This window comes from Oncorhynchus tshawytscha, linkage group LG03 (assembly GCF_018296145.1).
Source record: "Oncorhynchus tshawytscha isolate Ot180627B linkage group LG03, Otsh_v2.0, whole genome shotgun sequence".
Classification (NCBI taxonomy): Eukaryota; Metazoa; Chordata; class Actinopteri; order Salmoniformes; family Salmonidae; genus Oncorhynchus; species Oncorhynchus tshawytscha.
Genome location: NC_056431.1, coordinates 17,793,663 through 17,814,069, shown reverse-complemented (window position 1 = coordinate 17,814,069; position 20,407 = coordinate 17,793,663). Strand labels below are relative to the sequence as shown.

The following is a 20,407-nucleotide window of genomic DNA, read 5'->3' as shown; positions in this document are numbered from 1 at the left end:
GTTTGATTTGTTTAATAAAGTCCATCATTTATGTCCAAATACCTCCTTTTTGTTCACGCGTTTTAGTACACAATCCAAACTCACGACGCAAGGGCAAGTCCAGGCGAAAGTTCAGACGAAAAGTCATATTACAGTTCGGAGAAACATGTCAAACGAAGTATAGAATCAATCTTTAGGATGTTTTCATCATAAATCTTCAATAATGTTCCAACCGGAGAATTCCTTTGTCTGTAGAAATGCAATGGAACAGAGCTAACTCTCTCAAGTGAGTGCACGTGATCAGCTCCCTTTCCCCCCTCCTTCACAGGAGAATTATCAAACAAGGTGATGACTGTTGACATCTAGTGGAAGCCTTAGGAAGTGCAATATGACCCCGTAGACACTATTTTCGATAGGCAATGATTTTCTTCTCAGGTTTTTGCTGGCCATATGAATTTTGTTATACTCACAGACATAATTCAAACAGTTTTAGAAACTTCGGATTGTTTTCTATCCAAAACTACTAATAATATGCATATGTTAGCAACTGGGCCTGAGTAGCAGGCAGTTTACTCTGGGAACCTTATTCATCCCAGCTACTCAATACTGCCCCCAGCCATAAGAAGTTATTTGATTTCTTTATTCTTTATTTTACCAGGTAAGTTGACTGAGAACACGTTCTCATTTGCAGCAACGACCTGGGGAATAGTTACAGGGGAGAGGAGGGGGATGAATTAGCCAATTGTAAACTGGGGATTATTAAGTGACCATGATGGTTTGAGGGCCAGATTGGGAATTTAGCCAGGACACCGGGGTTAACACCCCTACTCTTACGTTAAGTGCCATGGGATCTTTAATGACCTCAGAGAGTCAGGACACCCGTTTAACGTCCCATCCAAAAGACGCCACCCTACACAGGGTAGTGGGATATTTTTTTAGACCAGAGGAAAGAGTGCCTCCTACTGGCCCTCCAACACCACTTCCAGCAGCATCTGGTCTCCCATCCAGGAACTGACCAGTACCAACCCTGCTTAGCTTCAGAAGCAAGCCAGCAGTGGTATGCAGGGTGGTATGCTGTTGGCTATATTAAAGAATAACCAGGAATCCTCTACTGACGGAATGAGGTCAATATCCTTCCAGGATACCTGGGCCAGGTCGATTAGAAAGATCTGCTCGCTGAAGTGTTTTAGGGAGCATTTGACAGAGATGAGGGGTGGTCATTTGACCGCAGACCCATTGTGGACGCAGGCAATGAGTCAGTGATCGCTGAGATCCTGGTTTGACGGCAGCAGAGGTGTATTTGGAGGGCAGTTTGGTTAGGTTGATATCTATGAGGGTGCCCGTGTTACCGGATTTGGGGTTGTACCTGGTAGATTCATTGATAATTTCTGTGAGATTGAGGGCATCAAGTTTAGATTGTAGGATGGCTGGGGTATTAAGCATGTCCCAGTTTAGGTCACCTAACAGCACGAGCTCTGAAGATAGATGGGGGCAATCAATTCACATATGGTGTCCAGGGCACTGCTAGGGGCAGAAGGTGGTGTATAGCAACAATGAGAGACTTGTTTCTGGAAAGGTGGATTTAAAAAAAAAAGTAGAAGCTTGTTGTTTGTGCACAGACCTGGATAGTAAGCCTGCAGAGTTCTGTCTGTCTTTGCAGTAGATTGCAACTTCGCCCCCTTTGGCAGTTCTATCTTGTCGGAAAGTATTATAGTTAGGGATGGAAATTTCAAGGTTTTTGGTGGTCTTCCTAAGCCAGGATTCAGACTCGACTAGGACATCAGGGTTGGCAGAGTGTGCTAAAGCAGTGAATAAAACAAACTTAGGGAGGAGGCTTCTAATGTTAACATGCATGAAACCAAAGCTTTTACGGTTACAGAAGTCAACAAATGAGAGCGCCTGGGGAAGGGGAGTGGAGCTAGGCACTGCAAGGCCTGGATTAACCTCTACATCCCCAGAGGAGGATTAGGATAAGGGAACGGGTACCTTTATTTTATTTACCTTTATTTAACTAGGCAAGTCAGTTAAGAACAAATTCTTATTTTCAATGACGGCCTAGGAACAGTGGGTTAACTGCCTGTTCAGGGGCAGAACGGCTAAAGGCTATAAGAACGGGTCGTCTAGTACGTTCGGAACAGAGAGTAAAAGGAGCAGGTTTCTGGGCACGGTAGAATAGATTCAAGGCATAATGTACAGACAGGTATGGTAGGATGTGAATACAGTGGAGGTAAACCTATGCATTGAGTGATAATGAGAGAGATATTGTCTCTAGACACATCATTTAAACCAGGTGAGGTCACCGCATGTGTGTAAAGGGTTAACTATTGATCAGGGCTAGAGGCTCTACAGTGAAATAAGGCAAAAGTTACTAACCAAAACAGCAATGGACAAGGCATATTGACATTAGGGAGAGGCATGCGTAGTCAAGTGATCATAGGGGTCCAGTGAGTAGCTCGGTGGGCCGGAGACACGGCGATTCAGACAGCTAGAGGGCCGGGGCTAGCAGATGGGCATTCAGGGGACGTCGCGACAGAGGAGCCAGTTGAAGCCCCCTTGTGCTGTTACGTCGGCAGACGAGTTGTCATGGATCAGCAGGGCTCCGTGTGGTAAAAGGGTCCAGGTCAATTGGCAAAATAGGTATAGTGGCCAAAGAATTTGTCAGATGGGCCTCTTCAGCTAACAGTCCAATATGCTCTATACAGCTAGCAGGCCGCGACTAGCAGATGGGCAATCAGGGGATGTCGCGACAGAGGAACCAGTTGAAAAAACCCCTCGGGTGAATTATGTCAGTAGTCCAGTCGTGATGGGTCGGCGGGGCTCCGTGTCGGCAGTAAAAAGGGTCCAGGCCAATTGGCAAAATAGGTATTGTAGCCCAAGGAGTGGCTGAATGACCTCTTCGGCTAGCCTGGAGATGGGCCTAGCGAAGGCTAGCTCCAGGTTAATTGGTTCTTGCTTCAGGACAAAGACGTTAGCCAAGAGTGGCCACTCGGATAGCAGCTAGCTAGCTGCGTTGATCCAGGTGAAAAGTTTCAGAGCTTGCGGTAGGAATCCAGATATATGGAGAAAAATAAGTCCAATTTGCTCTGGTTTGAGTCGCGCTGTGCAGACTGGCAAGAGTTGTCCGGGCTAAAGGTAGCTGATGACTGCTAGCTGACTACTAGCTAGTAGCTAGTTAGCTGATTAGCTTCTGTTAGGGGTTCCGGTTTAAAAGTAAAGAAAATAGCAGATCCATACCACATTGGGTGAGGCGGATTGTGGTATGAGAGTATGTTGAAGTTGAGGTTAAGAAAAATATTAAATGCTCAGAACCTGCAGGCTTTCTCTGATCTAAGGATTTCAGGGCTTTATGTACCTCCTGCACTGAGTATGGTAAAATGTTTGCCCAGCTCTCACTGGTTCATCCACACAGGGTTGTACAGAGACAGAGGACACTGAATCAAACAGCCTACCGGATGATGCAAAGTGCTCATTGAACCAATTCAGCATTTCAGTTTTGTCATATACAGCAACAAAGTCCTTCAATACACATGGCGGTAATTCATTAACATTACTGTTTCCAGACATAGACTTAATAACCTTCCAAACCTTTCTAGGGTCATTATGGTTATCGGTGGTAACAGACATAAAATATTCAGAATTGGCCTTTCTGAGAAGAAAATAACACTTGTTTCATAACTGTCTAAAAAGAAGCCAATCATCATCAGAACATAATTTCCTTGCTTTAAGCCCAGGCTAGATTATGTTTATGAATAATACAAGACAGCTCAGAAGAAAACCATGGATTATCCCGCCCTTTAACTCAGAACCTGTGGAATGGGGTATGTTTGTTTACTATTTGGAAAAAAAACATTGTGAAAGAATTTCCAGGCAGTTTCCTCATCAGGAATAAAAAGAAAGCCTGCTCATTAAAACTCTTCAGATTTCTCTTACGAATAAAGCGTGGGTTTGTTTTTAGGAACCTTAGTATTTCTAACAGCAACAGCAGCACAATGGTCACTGAAATATTGTGGTTGGTGTTTTTTGGCATGATTTATGTGGAACGTTTGTCTATCAAATCAATCAGGGTAGATTTATCTGGAGATTTGAGCGAGTGGGTGAGTTAATCAATAAGGGAAGATTCATAGAATTACATAACATTTGTAAATCATCAGACACATGCTTTAACCAACACCAGTTGAGATCACCAATCAAGATCATTTCACTGTAAAAAAGTTTAGACATAAGGTGCATCAGGGAAGAAAATGCATCACCGAGAGCAGAGAGGGGGTCTATAACAGCCAATCACAGTTGTACAGAGACCCTTTGAAACCTCAATATTCAAAGCAAGACATTCCAACTGTTGACAAACAGTTTCAACATACAGTTTACAAATAGTCTTTACATACAGTTGAAGTCGGAAGTTTACAAACACCTTAGCCAAGTACATTTAAACTCCGTTTTTCACCATTCCTGACATTTAATCCTAGTAAGAATTCTGTGTTTTAGGTCAGTTAGGATCACCACTTTTATTTTAAGTATGTGAAATGTCAGAATAATAGTAGAGAGAATTATTTATTTCTTTCATCACATTCCCAGTGGGTCATAAGTTTACATACACTCAATTAGTATTTGGTAGCATTGCCTTCAAATTGTTTAACTTGCGTCAAACATTTTGGGTAGCCTCCCACAATAAGTTGGGTGAATTTTGGCCCATTCCTCCTGACAGAGCTGGTGTAACCGAGTGGGGTTTGTAGGCCTCCTTGCTCGCAGACACTTTTTCAGTTCTGCCCACAGATTTTCTATGGGATTGATCTCAGGGCTTTGTGATGGCCACTCCAATACCTTGACTTTGTTGTCCTTAAGCCATTTTGCCACAATTTTGGAAGTATGCTTGGGGTCATTGTCCATTTGGAAGACCTATTTGCAACCAAGCTTTAACTTCCTGACTGATGTCTTGAGATGTTGCTTCAATATATCCACATAATGTTCCTTCCTCATGAAGCCATCTATTTTGTGAAGTGCACCAGCCCCTCCTGCAGCAAAGCACCCACACAAAATGATGCTGCCACCCCTGTGCTTCACGGTTGGGAGTCCACCGCTCGCCTAGCGTAGTAGCGACTACCGAATGGCTCCCTACCTGGTTAAATAAAGGTGAAATAAAACAAATATCAAAAAAGAATAAGTTGGCACCTCTGTTTAATAACTTTGCACGGCTTCTCTTTTTTGAGACCTACTGCAAGCGAAAGTCAGTGCACAAAGCAATTCCACAAAAATTTTCATTTTCTCTGAGAGATGTAAGAAATAGAGGCCAAGGAAAGGTAAGGGGAGAGAGGGACAGTGTCTATGTATGAGTGTGTGTGTGTGTGTGTGTATTTTGGGTGTGGAGGTCCATTGAGAAAACGGGTTGGGGATTGTTGGGCTGCCTTTGACAGCCAGGCGGCGAGCGAGGAGGAGCAGCTTGGACGAGACACTCCGCGGAGGGAAAGCTGAAGGCCAGCCAGAGATAGGATTACTTTGGTGAACTTCAAATAAAGGTGTGCAAATAGTTTTTTTATTTTATTTTTTTAACCGAGTTGAGGGAGACCCGTGATCTTTACACCAGCAAAACAAAATCGTTTGCACTACACAACAAGGACATTTTGGATTTAATCAACCATAAATGAATAGGTTAACGTCTACTAGTCACAGATAAATGACTTGACTCCGATAGAATGCAGATAGGTACTTATCACAGCGGGAGGTCGTTCCTCCTTTTGCTAGATCAAAAGCGGTTCCTGCTGCGTGCCGACCACGTAGGAACAAACCTACCATTTCTACTTCGCAATGCTCGTCAGTGGCCAACAACTTGACTTTGAGCCATTTCAGAGCGCACAAACCCCCACTTGGGGGAGCCAACAGGAGTGACAAGAAAAATAAAAAAAGAGGGCATTTTCTCCCTACATCCATGGTTAAATTGCATAGACACACTGTAAGCACATAAACACAAAGACATACACTACCGGTCAAAAGTTTTAGGACACCTACTCATTCAAGTGTTTTTCTTTATTTGTACTATTTTCTACATTGTAGAATAATAGTGAAGACATCAAAACTATGAAATAACACAAATGGAATCATATAGTAACCAAAAAGTGTTAAACAAACCTGAATGTATTTTAAATTTGAGATTCTTCAAATAGCCACCCTTTGCCTTGATGACAGCTTTGCAAACTCTTGGCATTCTCTCAACTAGCTTCATGAATGCATTTCAATTAACAGGTTTGCCTTCTTAAAAGCTCATTTGTGGAATGTCTTTCCTTCTTCATGTGTTTGAGCCTATCAGTTGTGTTGTGACAAGGTAGGGGGGGGGGGAACAAATTAAATAAGTGAAGAGAAACGACAGTCCATCATTACTTTAAGACATGAAGGTCAGTCAATACGGAACATTTCAAGAACTTTGAAAGTTTCTTCAAGCACTATGATGAAACTGGCTCTCATGAGGAGGAAAGGAAGACCCAGAGTTACCTCTGCTGCAGAGGATAAGTTCATTAGAGTTACCAGCCTCAGAAATTGCAGCCAAAATAAATGCTTCACAGAGTTCAAGTAACAGACACATCTCAACATCAACTGTTCAGAGGAGGCTGTATGAATCAGGCCTTCATGGTCCAATTGCTGCAAAGAAACCACTACTAAAGGACACCAATAATAAGAAGGGACTTGCTTTGGCAAGAAACACGAGCAATGGACAATAGACCGGTGCAAATTTGTCCTTTGGCCTGGAGTCCAAATTGGAGATTTTTGTTTCCAACCGCCGTGTCTTTGTGAGACGGTGTGGGTGAACGGATGAACTCCGCATGTGTATTACCCACCGTAATGCATGGAGGAGGAGGTATTATGGTGTCTTAACCAGCCATGTCTTAACCACATAAGTAGCGTGATAGAGCACATTGACTCATTAAAGATGTCTCTCCCATTTTTAAGGACCAACACACACACACACACACACTGCGACCTGCGTGCTGCATGTTTCACAAAACCACCTCCTCACATTCAGCCTCTCTGTCATCCTCTCAGGCATCCCGAGGGTGGCCCAGTGTAAGTTCTCCCTGCCCCTCCGTCTGGTCTGCTGCCCCTCCGCCCCCTCCAAGAACGCCAAGTATAAGATCACCGTGGATACCAACAAACCGCCGGTCAACCTCAGCGATGTCTTCCCAGGTAACAGACCATAGAGATCTACCTGAGTCAACTTGGTCTGTACCTGTACCTGTACCTGTTCTCCACTGGTCCCCTGTACACCCAGGGATAGTGGGAGAGTGGTGTACCGTGACAATAGTGGTTAAGTTTTAAGTCTGCTTGTCTTAGATGTCAACTGCATGACTGAGTGGCATGTATTTGCCCTGGAATGGAGAGTGAGTGGTATGTATTGATGCCGTTGATAGTGTTAGTGTGAATCTAGTCTACCTGCTGTTGGTGAGCAGGTCTCAGCCCTGGGAAGCAGCGCTGACTATCAGTCATTATCTGGACCTGGGCATGGCGTCTCCTACCACACAGGACCCCTGTCCCAGATTAGATGCATGAAGATAGTGTGTGTGTGTGCGTGCGTGTGTGTATGCGTGCGTGCGCACGGCTCTGTGGGTAGATAAAGAACAATGTGATGTGCTCTCTTCACGTTGGCTGGCGTCCTGAGGAGAGATAAGCTGCCATATCTCTGTCTGACATCCCATCACTGGAGACCCCACTGTACTGGCCCCTGAGTACCTCAGAGACAGAGTGTGTGTGGTAGGGAACCCATACCATATCTCTGCCTGACATCCCGCCACTAGAGTCCACACTGTACTGGTCCGTGAGAACGTTAAGTCTGTGTGTGAATAATGGGTTATTGTGGTGTTTCAGGGGACTGTTTTCATTTATGTGCCATAATCAGATATCTGTATCCTTGACCAATGGACTCTAGTTCCTATTGTTCTCACTAAATGTCCCTCTCTGTGTTGTAGACTTTCTGGAGAAGTCTGAGGACAAGGAGGGAAACGCTCTGGCCTTCCACTTCCTCTCAGGGCCCAGAGTCACTGTAATGGCCTCCAAGACCTCCCGTGAGTACACACACGCAGCATCCTCTAGCACTTGGTTGATGTGGAGTTGAGCTTTCTCTACCTCCCTCTCCCTTTCTCTCCCCCCTCCCTTCTACCCTCTCCAGAGCGCTACCGTATCCAGAGTGAGAGTTTTGAGGACATCTGGCTGGTGGCTAAGGAACTGGTGCAGCGCTTCGACCGCCACTTTGCCAAGCAGGGAGTCAAAGACTTCAGAAACAGCTTTGCAGGCCCTATACCTCTGGCTGAGTACTTTGAGACTGTCGACCACCACTTTGAGGTGTGTAAGGAACACAGACACACTGTCACACACACACAGTCATGTGTTGTGTTTCTAGGTACAGCTTTTGTCTGCAGTGTTAGAAAAACATTGTGTGTGTGTGTGTACATATAGCTGCGTGTGAGTGCAGAGAAGTACCAGGACCTCCTGTCAGAGCGGGCGGTCCAGTTCAGAGCCATCCAACGCCGTCTCCTGACCCGCTTCAAAGACAAGACCCCCGCCCCCCTACAGAACCTAGACACACTGATGGAGGGCACCTACCGCCAGGTCAGACACACACACAGTAGACCAGGACACTCTCAGGCATGCACATAGCATTTAGAAACATGATGAAAGGAGAGTCTCTCTCCCCTCCCTTCTTCCCTCTCTTTTGTGAGGTGTTGATTCTTCCCCACCTCATACCGTATGGTGATTTACACACACACACACACACACACACACACACACACACACACACACACACAGAGAGAGAGAGTAATGAGTGCACTAGTGTTGATTTACAGAGTGATGGGCCTACACTGCAGATTTATGCACTTCCTGCTACTACTGAGGTGCTAGCTCCCACCCTATGGTATACTTATAGCAGACAAACACTGCCTTGACCACACACACACAGGAATACACACACAATGCCATGACCACACACAGGAATACACAAACACACACACACACACACACACATACACTGTAAGCACATAAACACAAAGACATACAGTACCAGTCAAACGTTTTAGGACACCTACTCATTCAAGGGTTTTTCTTTATTTTTTTGTATTTTCTACATTGTAGAATAATAGTGAAGACATCAAAACTATGAAATAACACATATGGAATCATGTAGTAACCAAACAAAGTGTTAAACAAATCAAATATAATCTATATTTGAGATGTTTCAAATAGCCACCCTTTGCCTTTGACTGCTTTGCACACTCTTGGCATTCTCTCAACAAGCTTCATGAGGTAGTCATCTGGAATGCATTTCAATTAACAGGTGTGGTTTCTTAAAAGTTCATTTGTGGAATTTCTTTCCTTCTTAATCCGTTTGAGACTATCAGTTGTGTTGTGACATGGTAGGGGGGGTAAACAGAACACAGCCCTATTTGGTAAAAGACCAAGTCCATATTATGACAAGAACAGCTCAAATAAGCGAAGAGAAACGACAGTCCCATCATTACTTTAAGACATGAAGGTCAGGCAATACGGAAAATTTCAAGTGCAGTCGCAAAAGCCATCAAGCGTTATGATGAAACTGACTCTCATGAGGACCGTCACAGGAATGGAAGACCCAGAGTTACCTCTGCTGCAGAGGATAAGTTCATTAGAGTTACCAGCCTCAGAAATTGCAGCCCAAATAAATGCTTCACAGAGTTCAAGTAACAGACACATCTCAACATCAACTGTTCAGAGGAGACTGAGTGAATCAGGCCTTTGTGGTCGAATTGCTGCAAAGAAACCACTACTAAAGGACACCAATAAGAAGAAGAGACTTGCTTGGGCCAAGAAACTCTGGTCTGGAGTCCAAATTGGAGATTTTTGTTTCCAACCGCCGTGTCTTTGTGAGATGAGGTGTGGGTGAAGGGATGTTCTCAGCATGTATATTACCCACCGTAATGCATGGAGGAGGATGTGGGGGTGCTTTGCTGGTGACACTGTCTGTGATGTATTTAGAATTCAAGACACACTTAACCAGCATGGCTACTACAGCATTCTGCAGTGATACGCCATCCCATCTGGTTTGGGCTTAGTGGGATACACCATCCCATCTGGTTTGGGCTTAGTGGGATACACCATCCCATCTGGTTTGGGCTTAGAGGGATACACCATCCCATCTGGTTTGGGCTTAGTGGGATAGACCATCCCATCTGGTTTGGGCTCATTTGTTTTTCAACAGGACAATGACCCAACACACCTCCAGGCTGTGTAAGGGCTATTTTACCAAGAAGGAGAGTGATGGAGTGCTGTATCAGATGACCTCTACAATCCTCCGACCTCAACCAAATTGAGATGGTTTGGGATGAGTTGGACTGCAGAGTGAAGGAAAAGCAGCCAACAAGTGCTGAGCATATTTGAAGATTCAAATATAAAGAATATTTTGATTTGTTTAACACTTTTGGTTAATATGTGATTCCATATGTGTTATTTCATAGTTGTGATGTCTTCAATATTATTCTACAATGTAGAAAATAGTAAAAATAAAGAAAAACCCTTGAATGAGTAGGTGTACTAAAACTTTTAACCGGTAGTGTATACATGCGCACAGACACAGACACACATACACACCCATCTATCTCTGTCGTCTAGGCTCGTCTTATCGCCCGGTTAGACATTATTTACTAATTCGGGAGACGGGCTGTAATAAGAATGTGGGAGCGTTTGTGTCTTTCTCTTGCTCTGTGTGTGTGTGTGGGGGGAGCCTTCCTTTTTAAATGATGATTAAACAAAGAAACCTCATTAGAAACCTCTGTATGGTTCGGAGTGTGTGGGACAGTGTGTTTGTGGTGTCATTATACTGTGTGTGTGTGTGTGTGTGTGTGTGTTTTTGCCTTGATTTGAAGTTCCCAATGTGAGTGTGTGATGATGTGTATGTCGGGCGATGAGTTCCAACTGTGTGTGGATTACTGTATTAGTTCTGTGTGAGTGCGTGTGTGCGTTTTGTGTGGTGTAGACTGTCTGACGTTGAAAAGTGATGGTCCCTTGCCGTCACTGTTTACAGTAGGGGCTCGTTTGGTGAGGCACTCTTTAACACTGTTCATTAGCTCTCCTACGGCTCTGGGAGTGGGTGACATCATTACATCATTAGATATTTAATGTGTCAGTACTTAACCATTACTCCTATCTGAGTAGAACCATACAGAGCTCACACTGTAGATGCACTCCCCATAAGGTCCACTACGAGGTGTACTCATACCCTCACCGTGAGGTTCAAAACTGGTACAAAACTGGTACAGTTTTAAAGGGACACTTACCTTACAGACTGGGATCAGTGTTCACGTTTTGAAGGGTCCAACGTTCACTTTTTTTTCTCACTGGCCTGATTTGGGCAAGGTGGCCAAAAATCTACTGTCCTGAACTGAATTTCTACTGGCCCGGACATGGTGTAGTTTTTAAATTCATTGGGGGTCATGCAGGCCCTTAAGGTTGACATGTTGTTTCTTCTCTATATCCAGCTATTAATAGGCTATTCAAATAATGTTTTTTTGGTGATATTCGGATAGTTGAAATACATGTTCTAAAATAGTCTTTATTAAACTTGCTTGCTACGCAGCCTGTGCGACTTGGAAGGAGAGGTGCCGCTCTTCCCGGTGAGTTTGACACAGGAGGGAGAGGAAGAGAGGGTAGCCATACAGACTCGTGCTAATTAGACAAACTTATAGATGCCATAGCTTATCTATTGTTCCAGCAAACGTGTGAAACCCGTATATGCTTCTACGGTATAGGCCTATGTCTTTCTTACGGGGCGCACGTCATAAAAACTACGTTTTAGAAGTTTTGTGTTTTTTATTTTATGAAGTATTTCAAATGTCATGGTATATCATTGTGTGTAGCATGGATCATTTCATTTAGACAAAGCTTTTTATTGTTCAAATTGGCCTATGAGTATTATTTATTTTTGTATGAATACTCTCGCAAGTATTCGAATACTAACAACCGTTCAGATATTAAAATAACCAGGCTCATCCCTAACTATAATATTGTAACGACCCTGGGTTTATAAGCGCGGAAATCGACTCTGCTGCACGAGCATCCTTTAGAGCATGCGGCACAGTCGATAGCGCGCCGGACCTCGGGCTCGAAGGTCGAGGGTTCGAGACCTGCTCCCTGCTGTTTCATTACAATATGTATTAAAAACCTGTGTAATATATTTTAGCAATGTAAGTCATTGCATTAATTGCATACATTTTTGTTTCTAAAGTACGTCGTTTTGACAATGCTGTTCGTGCCAGATATCTGTCTAAATGTACTGCATGTCCCAGTGCCAGCTAATGCTATTACTATATCAGTGTCTCTTTTGTTTCGCTAATGCTAGTTGATGCTGTCCCAGCGCTGCTGCCTGTCCCCTAGCATTACTAGAGCCCGGAGTGATTCTCTCTATACAGTAATACTCCCTAGTCTGTCTAATGTGCTCCGGTGTCAGTCAGTCCCGCTTCCCGCCAGCGCCTGCCACCCAGCGTTGATTTGGGAAGTTTCTGACACTTTATACGTGCTGTAATGTATACACCCAATAATGGACTCTATCGACGGTCGACTAGGAAGAGTGATGCACGCGTCAAATAAATTATTCATATCTCTGGGTGGGTATGGTTTATATAGCCCTTCTGAAGGTCTGTGAGCTATTGTGGTTCTCACAAACTCAGCGCTTTAGTTACAACCGGGGTTGTCAGTCATGAGTCTTCATCTTTTGACATGCCAAATGTGATTGTAAATGACGGGGGTTAAAAGTTGTTTTTAGCTAGAGTACATGCCTTATTGTGCTTAGTCAGGGATAGTACACTCAAATGACAATTTTGCCTAATATTATGGATACCAAGAAAGTAGTCTGTGGACCCAGAGACTCAGCAAGTGGTAGATGAGGTACATGTGTACTTTGGATGAACTAAGTGCTGCATCATCGAATGTCAGATTGGTAAATATTATGCATCTTATCTGTGGCCAGTCTGGGCTGTCGGTTAGGGGATTTCCCCTCATTAATGTTTGTGTATGTTGTTTGTCATCGAGAGAACAGAGATACTGTGAGAGGCCTGTGTGATTTTTCTGCTCTAGTTTACATTCATATAGAGGGGGATAATATTTCCTTTGTTCATTATTTCCTCATCTCTTCCTCCTATATTTTATTCATGAAGGCCAGATGCGGCCTGCTCTATAATGTGTATGTGAGCTGGCCAGAGGTGTCTGTTTCCTCCACTTTTTATTCTCACGACTTTAAAATACGTTACTCATCCTGGCCCCACGGTTTATAGTTCAGCCTGGCTCACCCTTTAACTCTCTGTTTGATTAATCTATGGCAGGTATGGAGAGGTTAGCCAGAGGGCTATCTTAGCCTAGCCTTAGCATTCCTGTTTTTCTCCTCTGCTGTTGATCTCTGAGCGAAAGCACACTGCTGTCACTCGGGACCGGGAAAGACATTTCTGGGTGGGGGGTTGCAGAGGGGAAGGAGGGTGTGATGAGTGAGGGGGGAATATAAATATTTGCCTAGTGTTTATCTCAGATGAAATGGCCACGGTGTTAGCGTTAGCGCGCTATCCTAGCGGGCCGCGGCATTAGCTGTCTGGGAGCTGAGTTTGAGTTGAGCGGAGGCGCTCTGTAATTAGCAGTTCAAAAGCAAGAGGTGGGACGCTTTAGTTTTGACTGACAGTCCGCTCAGGGGCCTCTCGTTCCAGTAATGGAGGCTTCTCTCAGACAGCGGCTGAATTATCTGTGCCCAAATGGAGCGCTAAACATGGTTAAACACAGATCCCACTGTGCACGTGAGGCCCTTGCGATTAATGGCTGGGGCTCTCTGAGCGCTGTGTGTGTCCATTTGAGATGTGTAAATGTGTGTTTCCTCGGTAAAATACCCTGGGGTCAGAAAAAAAAGGAGAAACAGAGGAACTCCCTCAGGTCCTCCTGACCTTTCATCTGCTACACAAACACAGACCGCACCTAAGAGACTGCATTTCAAACTGGCCTTCGAACACACACACAGACACAGGATAAATGAACATGCAGCCTACCCATCATGCACATTTAGGAGTCACTGGGGCCCTCCTCTATGAATGTCTACCATATCAATGAATGACTGTCTTTCATATAGCTGACTGACATATAGGCATGTGTGTGTAAGCGTGGGGGACAGATAGTGATTGATATAGAGGAGTGTGTGTGTGACGCAGGCAAGCATCTGGAAAAACCTGTCTTTTATAAATGTGATGTCATATGGAAACCAGTGTTGTGTGGAGATAGTCTTGTTACTGTTGGGAGATCATTCTTATGGTCGTCTCATAAAAATGTCTGAAGATGGGCATATCAGGGTACTCCTGTAGGATTTAACATTTTCATTGCAAGGCTCATAAATAAATACCTTTCTATGTACAATACATTGAAATAGTATTTAAATCCATGTTTAAAAAAAGTATAGAAAGAGATGGAAATATCAATGGTCATGGAGACCTACACCTCTGTACTGTATGCATACATAGAGCAGAACAGTGTTTTGGGGCTAATTCCTCATGGATCATGGCCAGACAGAGATCAGCCTCTGGTCTTAAATACTGTCACTTCCTGTACCTCTTGGGTCAGAAGAACATCATCATGAAAAAGGCTTTTGTTTGCTTACACCCAGTCTAGAGAAGGCACTGTTTAGTATCTTTAGTGGTGTCTGTGACCAGATACTCAAATAAATCTCTATGTTGTAAAAGAGTGTTTGCCACACAGACTAGGGTATGTCCTAAATAGCACCCTATTCCCCATTTAGTGCACTACATAAGGAATAGGTTGCCGTTTGGGACACCGATTAAGGGTGTGTGTACTGTTTGTGTGCGTCGTCTCCTGCACCCTCAGGCCATACACAGCAGGAGGGAGAGAGGAGAGGGCGTGGGACTGGGGTGCTTTATCTAAGAATGTCAAATCCCTGAGAGGAGCCACAGCAAAGCCCATCTCTGCCAGTCTGCACAATCCCCACACACACACACACACACACACACCACCCTCCTTCTCTGTTCTCATGGAGAAGGCCCAGGTGTTTGCCCAAAGGCAGATAGAGATGGGGGCTAGAGAAGGTCTGAGGTGTACTGTACCTACTTGTAATGCTTCGGTCTGTGGGACTCCCCTGGGTGTGGTGGACTTTTATCACAAACATGTCTGGGTGTATTACTGGTGAGGGAGAGAGAGCCACCCACCCCTGTCCTCTTCTCCTTTCCTTCATGACCACATGAGATGAAATCAAAGGCGTGTCAGTCAATCCAGTTCTAGTGTTTTCAATTCAATCTGTTTCATTGCGCCATTGCATGTGACTACGTAAAACCTGTTAGAACATAGATGGACATCACCATACAGAACTACATAGCAGGATAGCCAGTTGAATATCTTTCTTGGGGTTATCTGGATATTTTAGAATGTTCAGTCCCTTGTTGCTTACCACATCACATTCTACTCTGTTGCTTAGAACACAGTAGCCATTAAATTAGCTAGCCATATTGGCTGGCCCACTAAGTGTCATAGAGATTAGCCCATTGTCTTTCCCCCTGGGCTTTATTAATCAAGGAATGTGTCATTTCCAGTCTATTCTATACAGTCTAGTTCCACAGTATACCATTAGCCCAGAGTCATTTCCATGTGTTTTAATGACTAAATGGAATTTATCCAGGTTCCCTACACTTCCCTGCACTCAACAGCTATCATTTCTCCAGTAAGTTCAATGCTTTCAATATCTTATCCCAAAGTAATTTTCCCTGCACTTAAACTAAACTGGGCCATTTTCCCAGTCCATTCTGTCCACTCTACATCTATGTCATTATCCCCTAGTGTGTTTTTCCTCTCCGGCTAAAGAATGTCATTTCTCCTCTCAGCGAGGGAGGGCTTAGCACATGCCACAGGCCCAGTGTTCCTCTGTGTTCCACAGGTTTAGAACCCTAATCTCATTGTGTCTGCTGAGTGGCTCTTAGCGGCCTGAGTGGAGAGGGGATTCCACACTGTAATGGAGCATGCCTTCTCCCACTGGTCCTTTGTTATTAGCCTCTCCGAGGTTAGCCACCAGCTAACGGGATTATTCACACGGTGTAATTAAAGTGAGAAGCTTTTACACACACTCCTGTACACCGGCAAGCACGCACGGACGCACAAGCATACACACACACCCTCGCCTCTATCACAGGTGCTCATTATCCCCGGGCCCACAGAGGCTCGTTATTGGGGTCTTTTGGGGATGTCTCACTCTGATGTATGTCCCACAGAGCTGGGCTCCAGGCACCACTAAACCCCCTTATCTCCAGGAGGCCCTTGTCCTGTAGTCATACTTCACTCACTCTCACTATTCACTGTTTTCATTCAATTATATATTTTTGTTACCATATCATAAGTGTTATATTTTAGTCATATATTAACACTGAAGTGTCACATTGAAGTAGAATAAACCTTGCGCGCACATACTCCTATCGCTCAGCTAGCACTCAGCTTTCCGTGTCACGGCCCTCTCCTCTTGATTCTGAGAATTCAATGGCAGGACCAGAGATACTTGGGAAATGGGTCAATGACTGTGTTTCTGAAAATATATACTGCTGGATAGTCTTCAGCAGATTGTGTGTGTATGCGTGTCTGCGTGCGTAATAAAACATTTGAACTGTGTGTGGAGTTTTTCAGACATATATGTACATGTATCAACAGACCGCTTGTGTTAAAGCTGTACATCATTTAGCTCGTTGGCTTACCTCATTCACCTGTGTACCTGTTAGCTCCATCACGACAGTCCTCACGGACTTCCTAAGGGAACGCAAGGGATTATGGGTGATGTCATGAAAGCGAAGCGCTTCAGTACAGTATGTGAACCCACACCACCTTCCTCTCTCCTGGGAGACACACACACACACAGTGCCAGTGGCTAGCAGCATTCTCCATCTCTTCTCTTGAGACATACATACATACGTGCGTACGTATGTACGTCAGGAGGTAGGTAGGTAGGTAGGTTGGAGTCGACATTGGTAGGTAGGTTGGAGTCGACGTAGGTAGGTAGGTAGGTAGGTAGGTTGGAGTCGACGTAGGTAGGTAGGTAGGTTGGAGTCGACGTAGGTAGGTAGGTAGGTAGGTTGGTTGGTTGGAGTTGAAATAACCTGAAAGGCCGCTCAGCAAGGAAGAAGCCACTGCTCCAAAACCGCCATAAAAAAGCCAGACTACGGTTTACAACTGCACATGGGGACAAAGATCGTGCTTTTTGGAGAGAGGTCCTCTGGTCTGATGAAACAAAAATGGAACTGTTTGGCCGTAATGACCATCGTTATGTTTGGAAGAAAAAGGGGGAGGCTTGCAAGCCGAAGAACACCATCCCAACCGTGAAGCACAGGGGTGGCAGCATCATGTTGTGGGGGTGCTTTGCTGCAGGAGGGACTGGTGCACTTCACAAAATAGATGGCATCATGAGGTAAGAAAATTATGTGGATATATTGAAGCAACATCTCAAGACATCATTTAAAGTTAAAGCTTGGTCACAAATGGGTCTTCCAATTGGACAATGACACCAAGCATACTTCCAAAGATATGGCAAAATGGCTTAAGGACAACAAAGTCAAGGTATTGGAGTGGCCATCACAAAGCCCTGACCTCAATCCCATAGAAAATGTGTGGGCAGAACTGAAAAACCGTGTGTGAGCAAGGAGGCCTACAAACCCCACTCGGTTACACCAGCTCTGTCAGGAGGAATGGGCCAAAATTCACCCAACTTATTGTGGGAAGCTTGTGAAAGGCTACCCGAAATGTTTGACCCAAGTTAAACAATTTGAAGGCAATGCTCCCAAATAACTAATTGAGTGTATGTAAACTTCTGACCCACTGGGAATGTGATGAAAGAAATAAAAGCTGAAATAAATCCTTCTCTACTATTATTCTGACATTTCATATTCTTAAAATAAAGTGGTAATCCTAATTGACCTAATACAGGGAATTTTAACTAGGATTAAATGTCAGGAATTGTGAGAAACTGAGTTTAAATGTATTTGACTAAGGTGTATGTAAACTTCCTACTTCAACTGTGTGTGTGTGTGTGAGAGAGAGATGTATGTCTCACACACACACACACACACACACACACAGTCCCTATCTGTTTCTGGCTCCGTCTGCCAGCTTAAGGTAACCTTAGACAGCAGAGAGGGAGACCGTGGCAGAGGACAACGAAACAACAACAATCATGCCCTGCCTGTGGCTTTATCTACTGGGACCAGAGGAACTTACTATTGTTGTCCTCTACTGACTAAAGTGTTTTGCTCATACGAGAGAATTCCATTGCTTAACATGTATGTTTATGGTTATGATTTTGGATGCTGATCACTTTGTGTGTGTGTGTGTGTATGTAAATGTTACACTAACCCTGTGGTCTGTAAAGATTGCTACGTATGTTGGCTGCAGCAGCCTGGTTCACGCGACACTGCTTGTTGATAATTCTACTGATTTACCTTCTTTGGCCCCAGTGCATGTAATGAATGGGTGTGTCTGTTTCATGAGCCCAGACACACACACACACACACAGCATTCCAACAGGCTTATGGCCAATGGTGGAAATGTACTACATAGTATTTTTTCATGAGTGATGATTTGAATCATATTTGTTGAGGATATAGGCTTAACTGCTATCCCAGTTACGTGTGTTTGTGAGTGTGTGTGTACAGTGCAGTATGTGCCTTTGCATTTTTGTGCATGCTTCTGTGCGTATGTTCGCTTGTATATATGTGTGTATGCATGCTTCTGTGCGTATGCATGCTTGTGTATATATGTGTATGCATGCTTGTGTATATGTGTGTATGCATGCTTCTGTGTGTGTTTGCTTGTGTATATGTGTGTATGCATGCTTGTGTATATGTGTGTATGCATGCTTCTGTGCGTATGCATGCTTGTGTATATGTGTGTATGCATGCTTCTGTGCGTATGTTTGCTTGTGTATATGTGTGTATGCATGCTTGTGTGCGTATGTTTGCTTGTGTATATGTGTGTATGCATGCTTGTGTGCGTATGTTTGCTTGTGTATATGTGTGTATGCATGCTTGTGTGTATGCATGCTTCTGTGCGTATGCATGCTTGTGTATATGTGTGTATGCATGCTTCTGTGCGTATGTTTGCTTGTGTATATGTGTGTATGCATGCTTCCGTGTATGTGTGTATGCATGCTTCTGTGCGTATGTTTGCTTGTGTATATGTGTGTATGTTTGCTTCCGTGCGTATGTTTGCTTGTGTATATGTGTGTATGTTTGCTTCTGTGCGTATGTTTGCTTGTGTATATGTGTGTATGCATGCTTCTGTGCGTCTCTATGACTGATCACTTCTCCAAAAGCGCTTTCTCCAAAGTCAACATGTCCTGCCGCTGCTCTCTCTTTGCAGTGTGTCTACCGCTTCCGCCACGCAGACCGTTTTATAAGATTACACATATTTACTCTGTAATCAGAGGGAGAAGGCGTGTGTGTCGCGACGCCACGGCTAGGATATTTATCTTGTTGAAGTAAATTCCCAGAGTTCCCCTCGTTTTTTTTCTCTCCTTCATTTGCTTTTTTTTCTGTTTACTCAGTGTGGCCTGTTCAAAGGAGACCATTGAGAGAAAAGCAAAAGGGCAAATAGTGCTCTGTTTGAGGGATGTCGAGACATGGCCGAGGGCTGTGTGCGGGTGCGTCTGTGAGCATGCGTATGAATTTCAGCGTGTGCGGTGTATGGTTATGTGTGTGTTGGGAGGGGAGAGGTAGCAGGACAATGCCCTCACTGTGGCGTTCCTCGGGATTAGCATTAGAAAGGGAGGAGGGGAATGTTGTCATTTTACTGAAGATGATCATTAGCCTCGTTAGCATTATGGTAGCATTAGCATTTCTTACGTTGACATTCATTAGCATTTTTAGCATCATGCTTCTTGTGGTGTTTGTTGTCCTGCTACAGGTCTCTATTTGCCAGACCTCTTCAAAACCTCACAATTTTTGTCATTTACACTGGGACCAGGACCAAGGCCCTAATTTCCGTCTAATGGCTGGCTTGTATTAGTGTGTGTATATGTTTGTGTGTGTGTTTGTGTAACGGATGTGAAACGGCTAGCTTAGTTAGCGGTGGTGCGCGCTAAATAGCGTTTAAATCGGTGACGTCACTTGCTCTGAGACCTTGAAGTAGTAGTTCCCCTTGCTCTGCAAGGGCCGTGGCTTTTGTGGAGCAATGGGTAACGATGCTTCGAGGGGTGACTGTTGTTGATGTGTGCAGAGGGTCCCTGGTTCGCGCCCGGGTATGGGCGAGGGGACGGTCAAAAGATATACTGTTACATTGATGCTGTTGACCCGGATCACTGGTTGCTGCGGAAAAAGGAGGAGATCAAAAGGGGGGTGAGTGTAATGGATGTGAAACGGCTAGCTTAGTTAGTGGTGGTACGCGCTATATAGCGTTTCAATCGGTGACG

General features: G+C 44.3%; 1 protein-coding gene across 3 annotated transcripts in view; it reads left to right on the top strand.

Annotated features, from left to right (window-relative positions):
• The window catches only part of bbs9 (Bardet-Biedl syndrome 9), a 217,361-nt gene that overhangs the window by 64,866 nt on the left and 132,088 nt on the right, over positions 1–20,407 (top strand). For all 3 annotated transcript variants that reach the window (XM_042311216.1, XM_042311211.1, XM_042311215.1), the window contains 4 exons: positions 7,012–7,152; positions 7,932–8,027; positions 8,132–8,304; positions 8,419–8,571. In XM_042311216.1, coding sequence (XP_042167150.1) covers positions 7,012–7,152; positions 7,932–8,027; positions 8,132–8,304; positions 8,419–8,571 — 563 coding nt within the window. The remainder of the gene's footprint in view (positions 1–7,011; positions 7,153–7,931; positions 8,028–8,131; positions 8,305–8,418; positions 8,572–20,407) is intronic.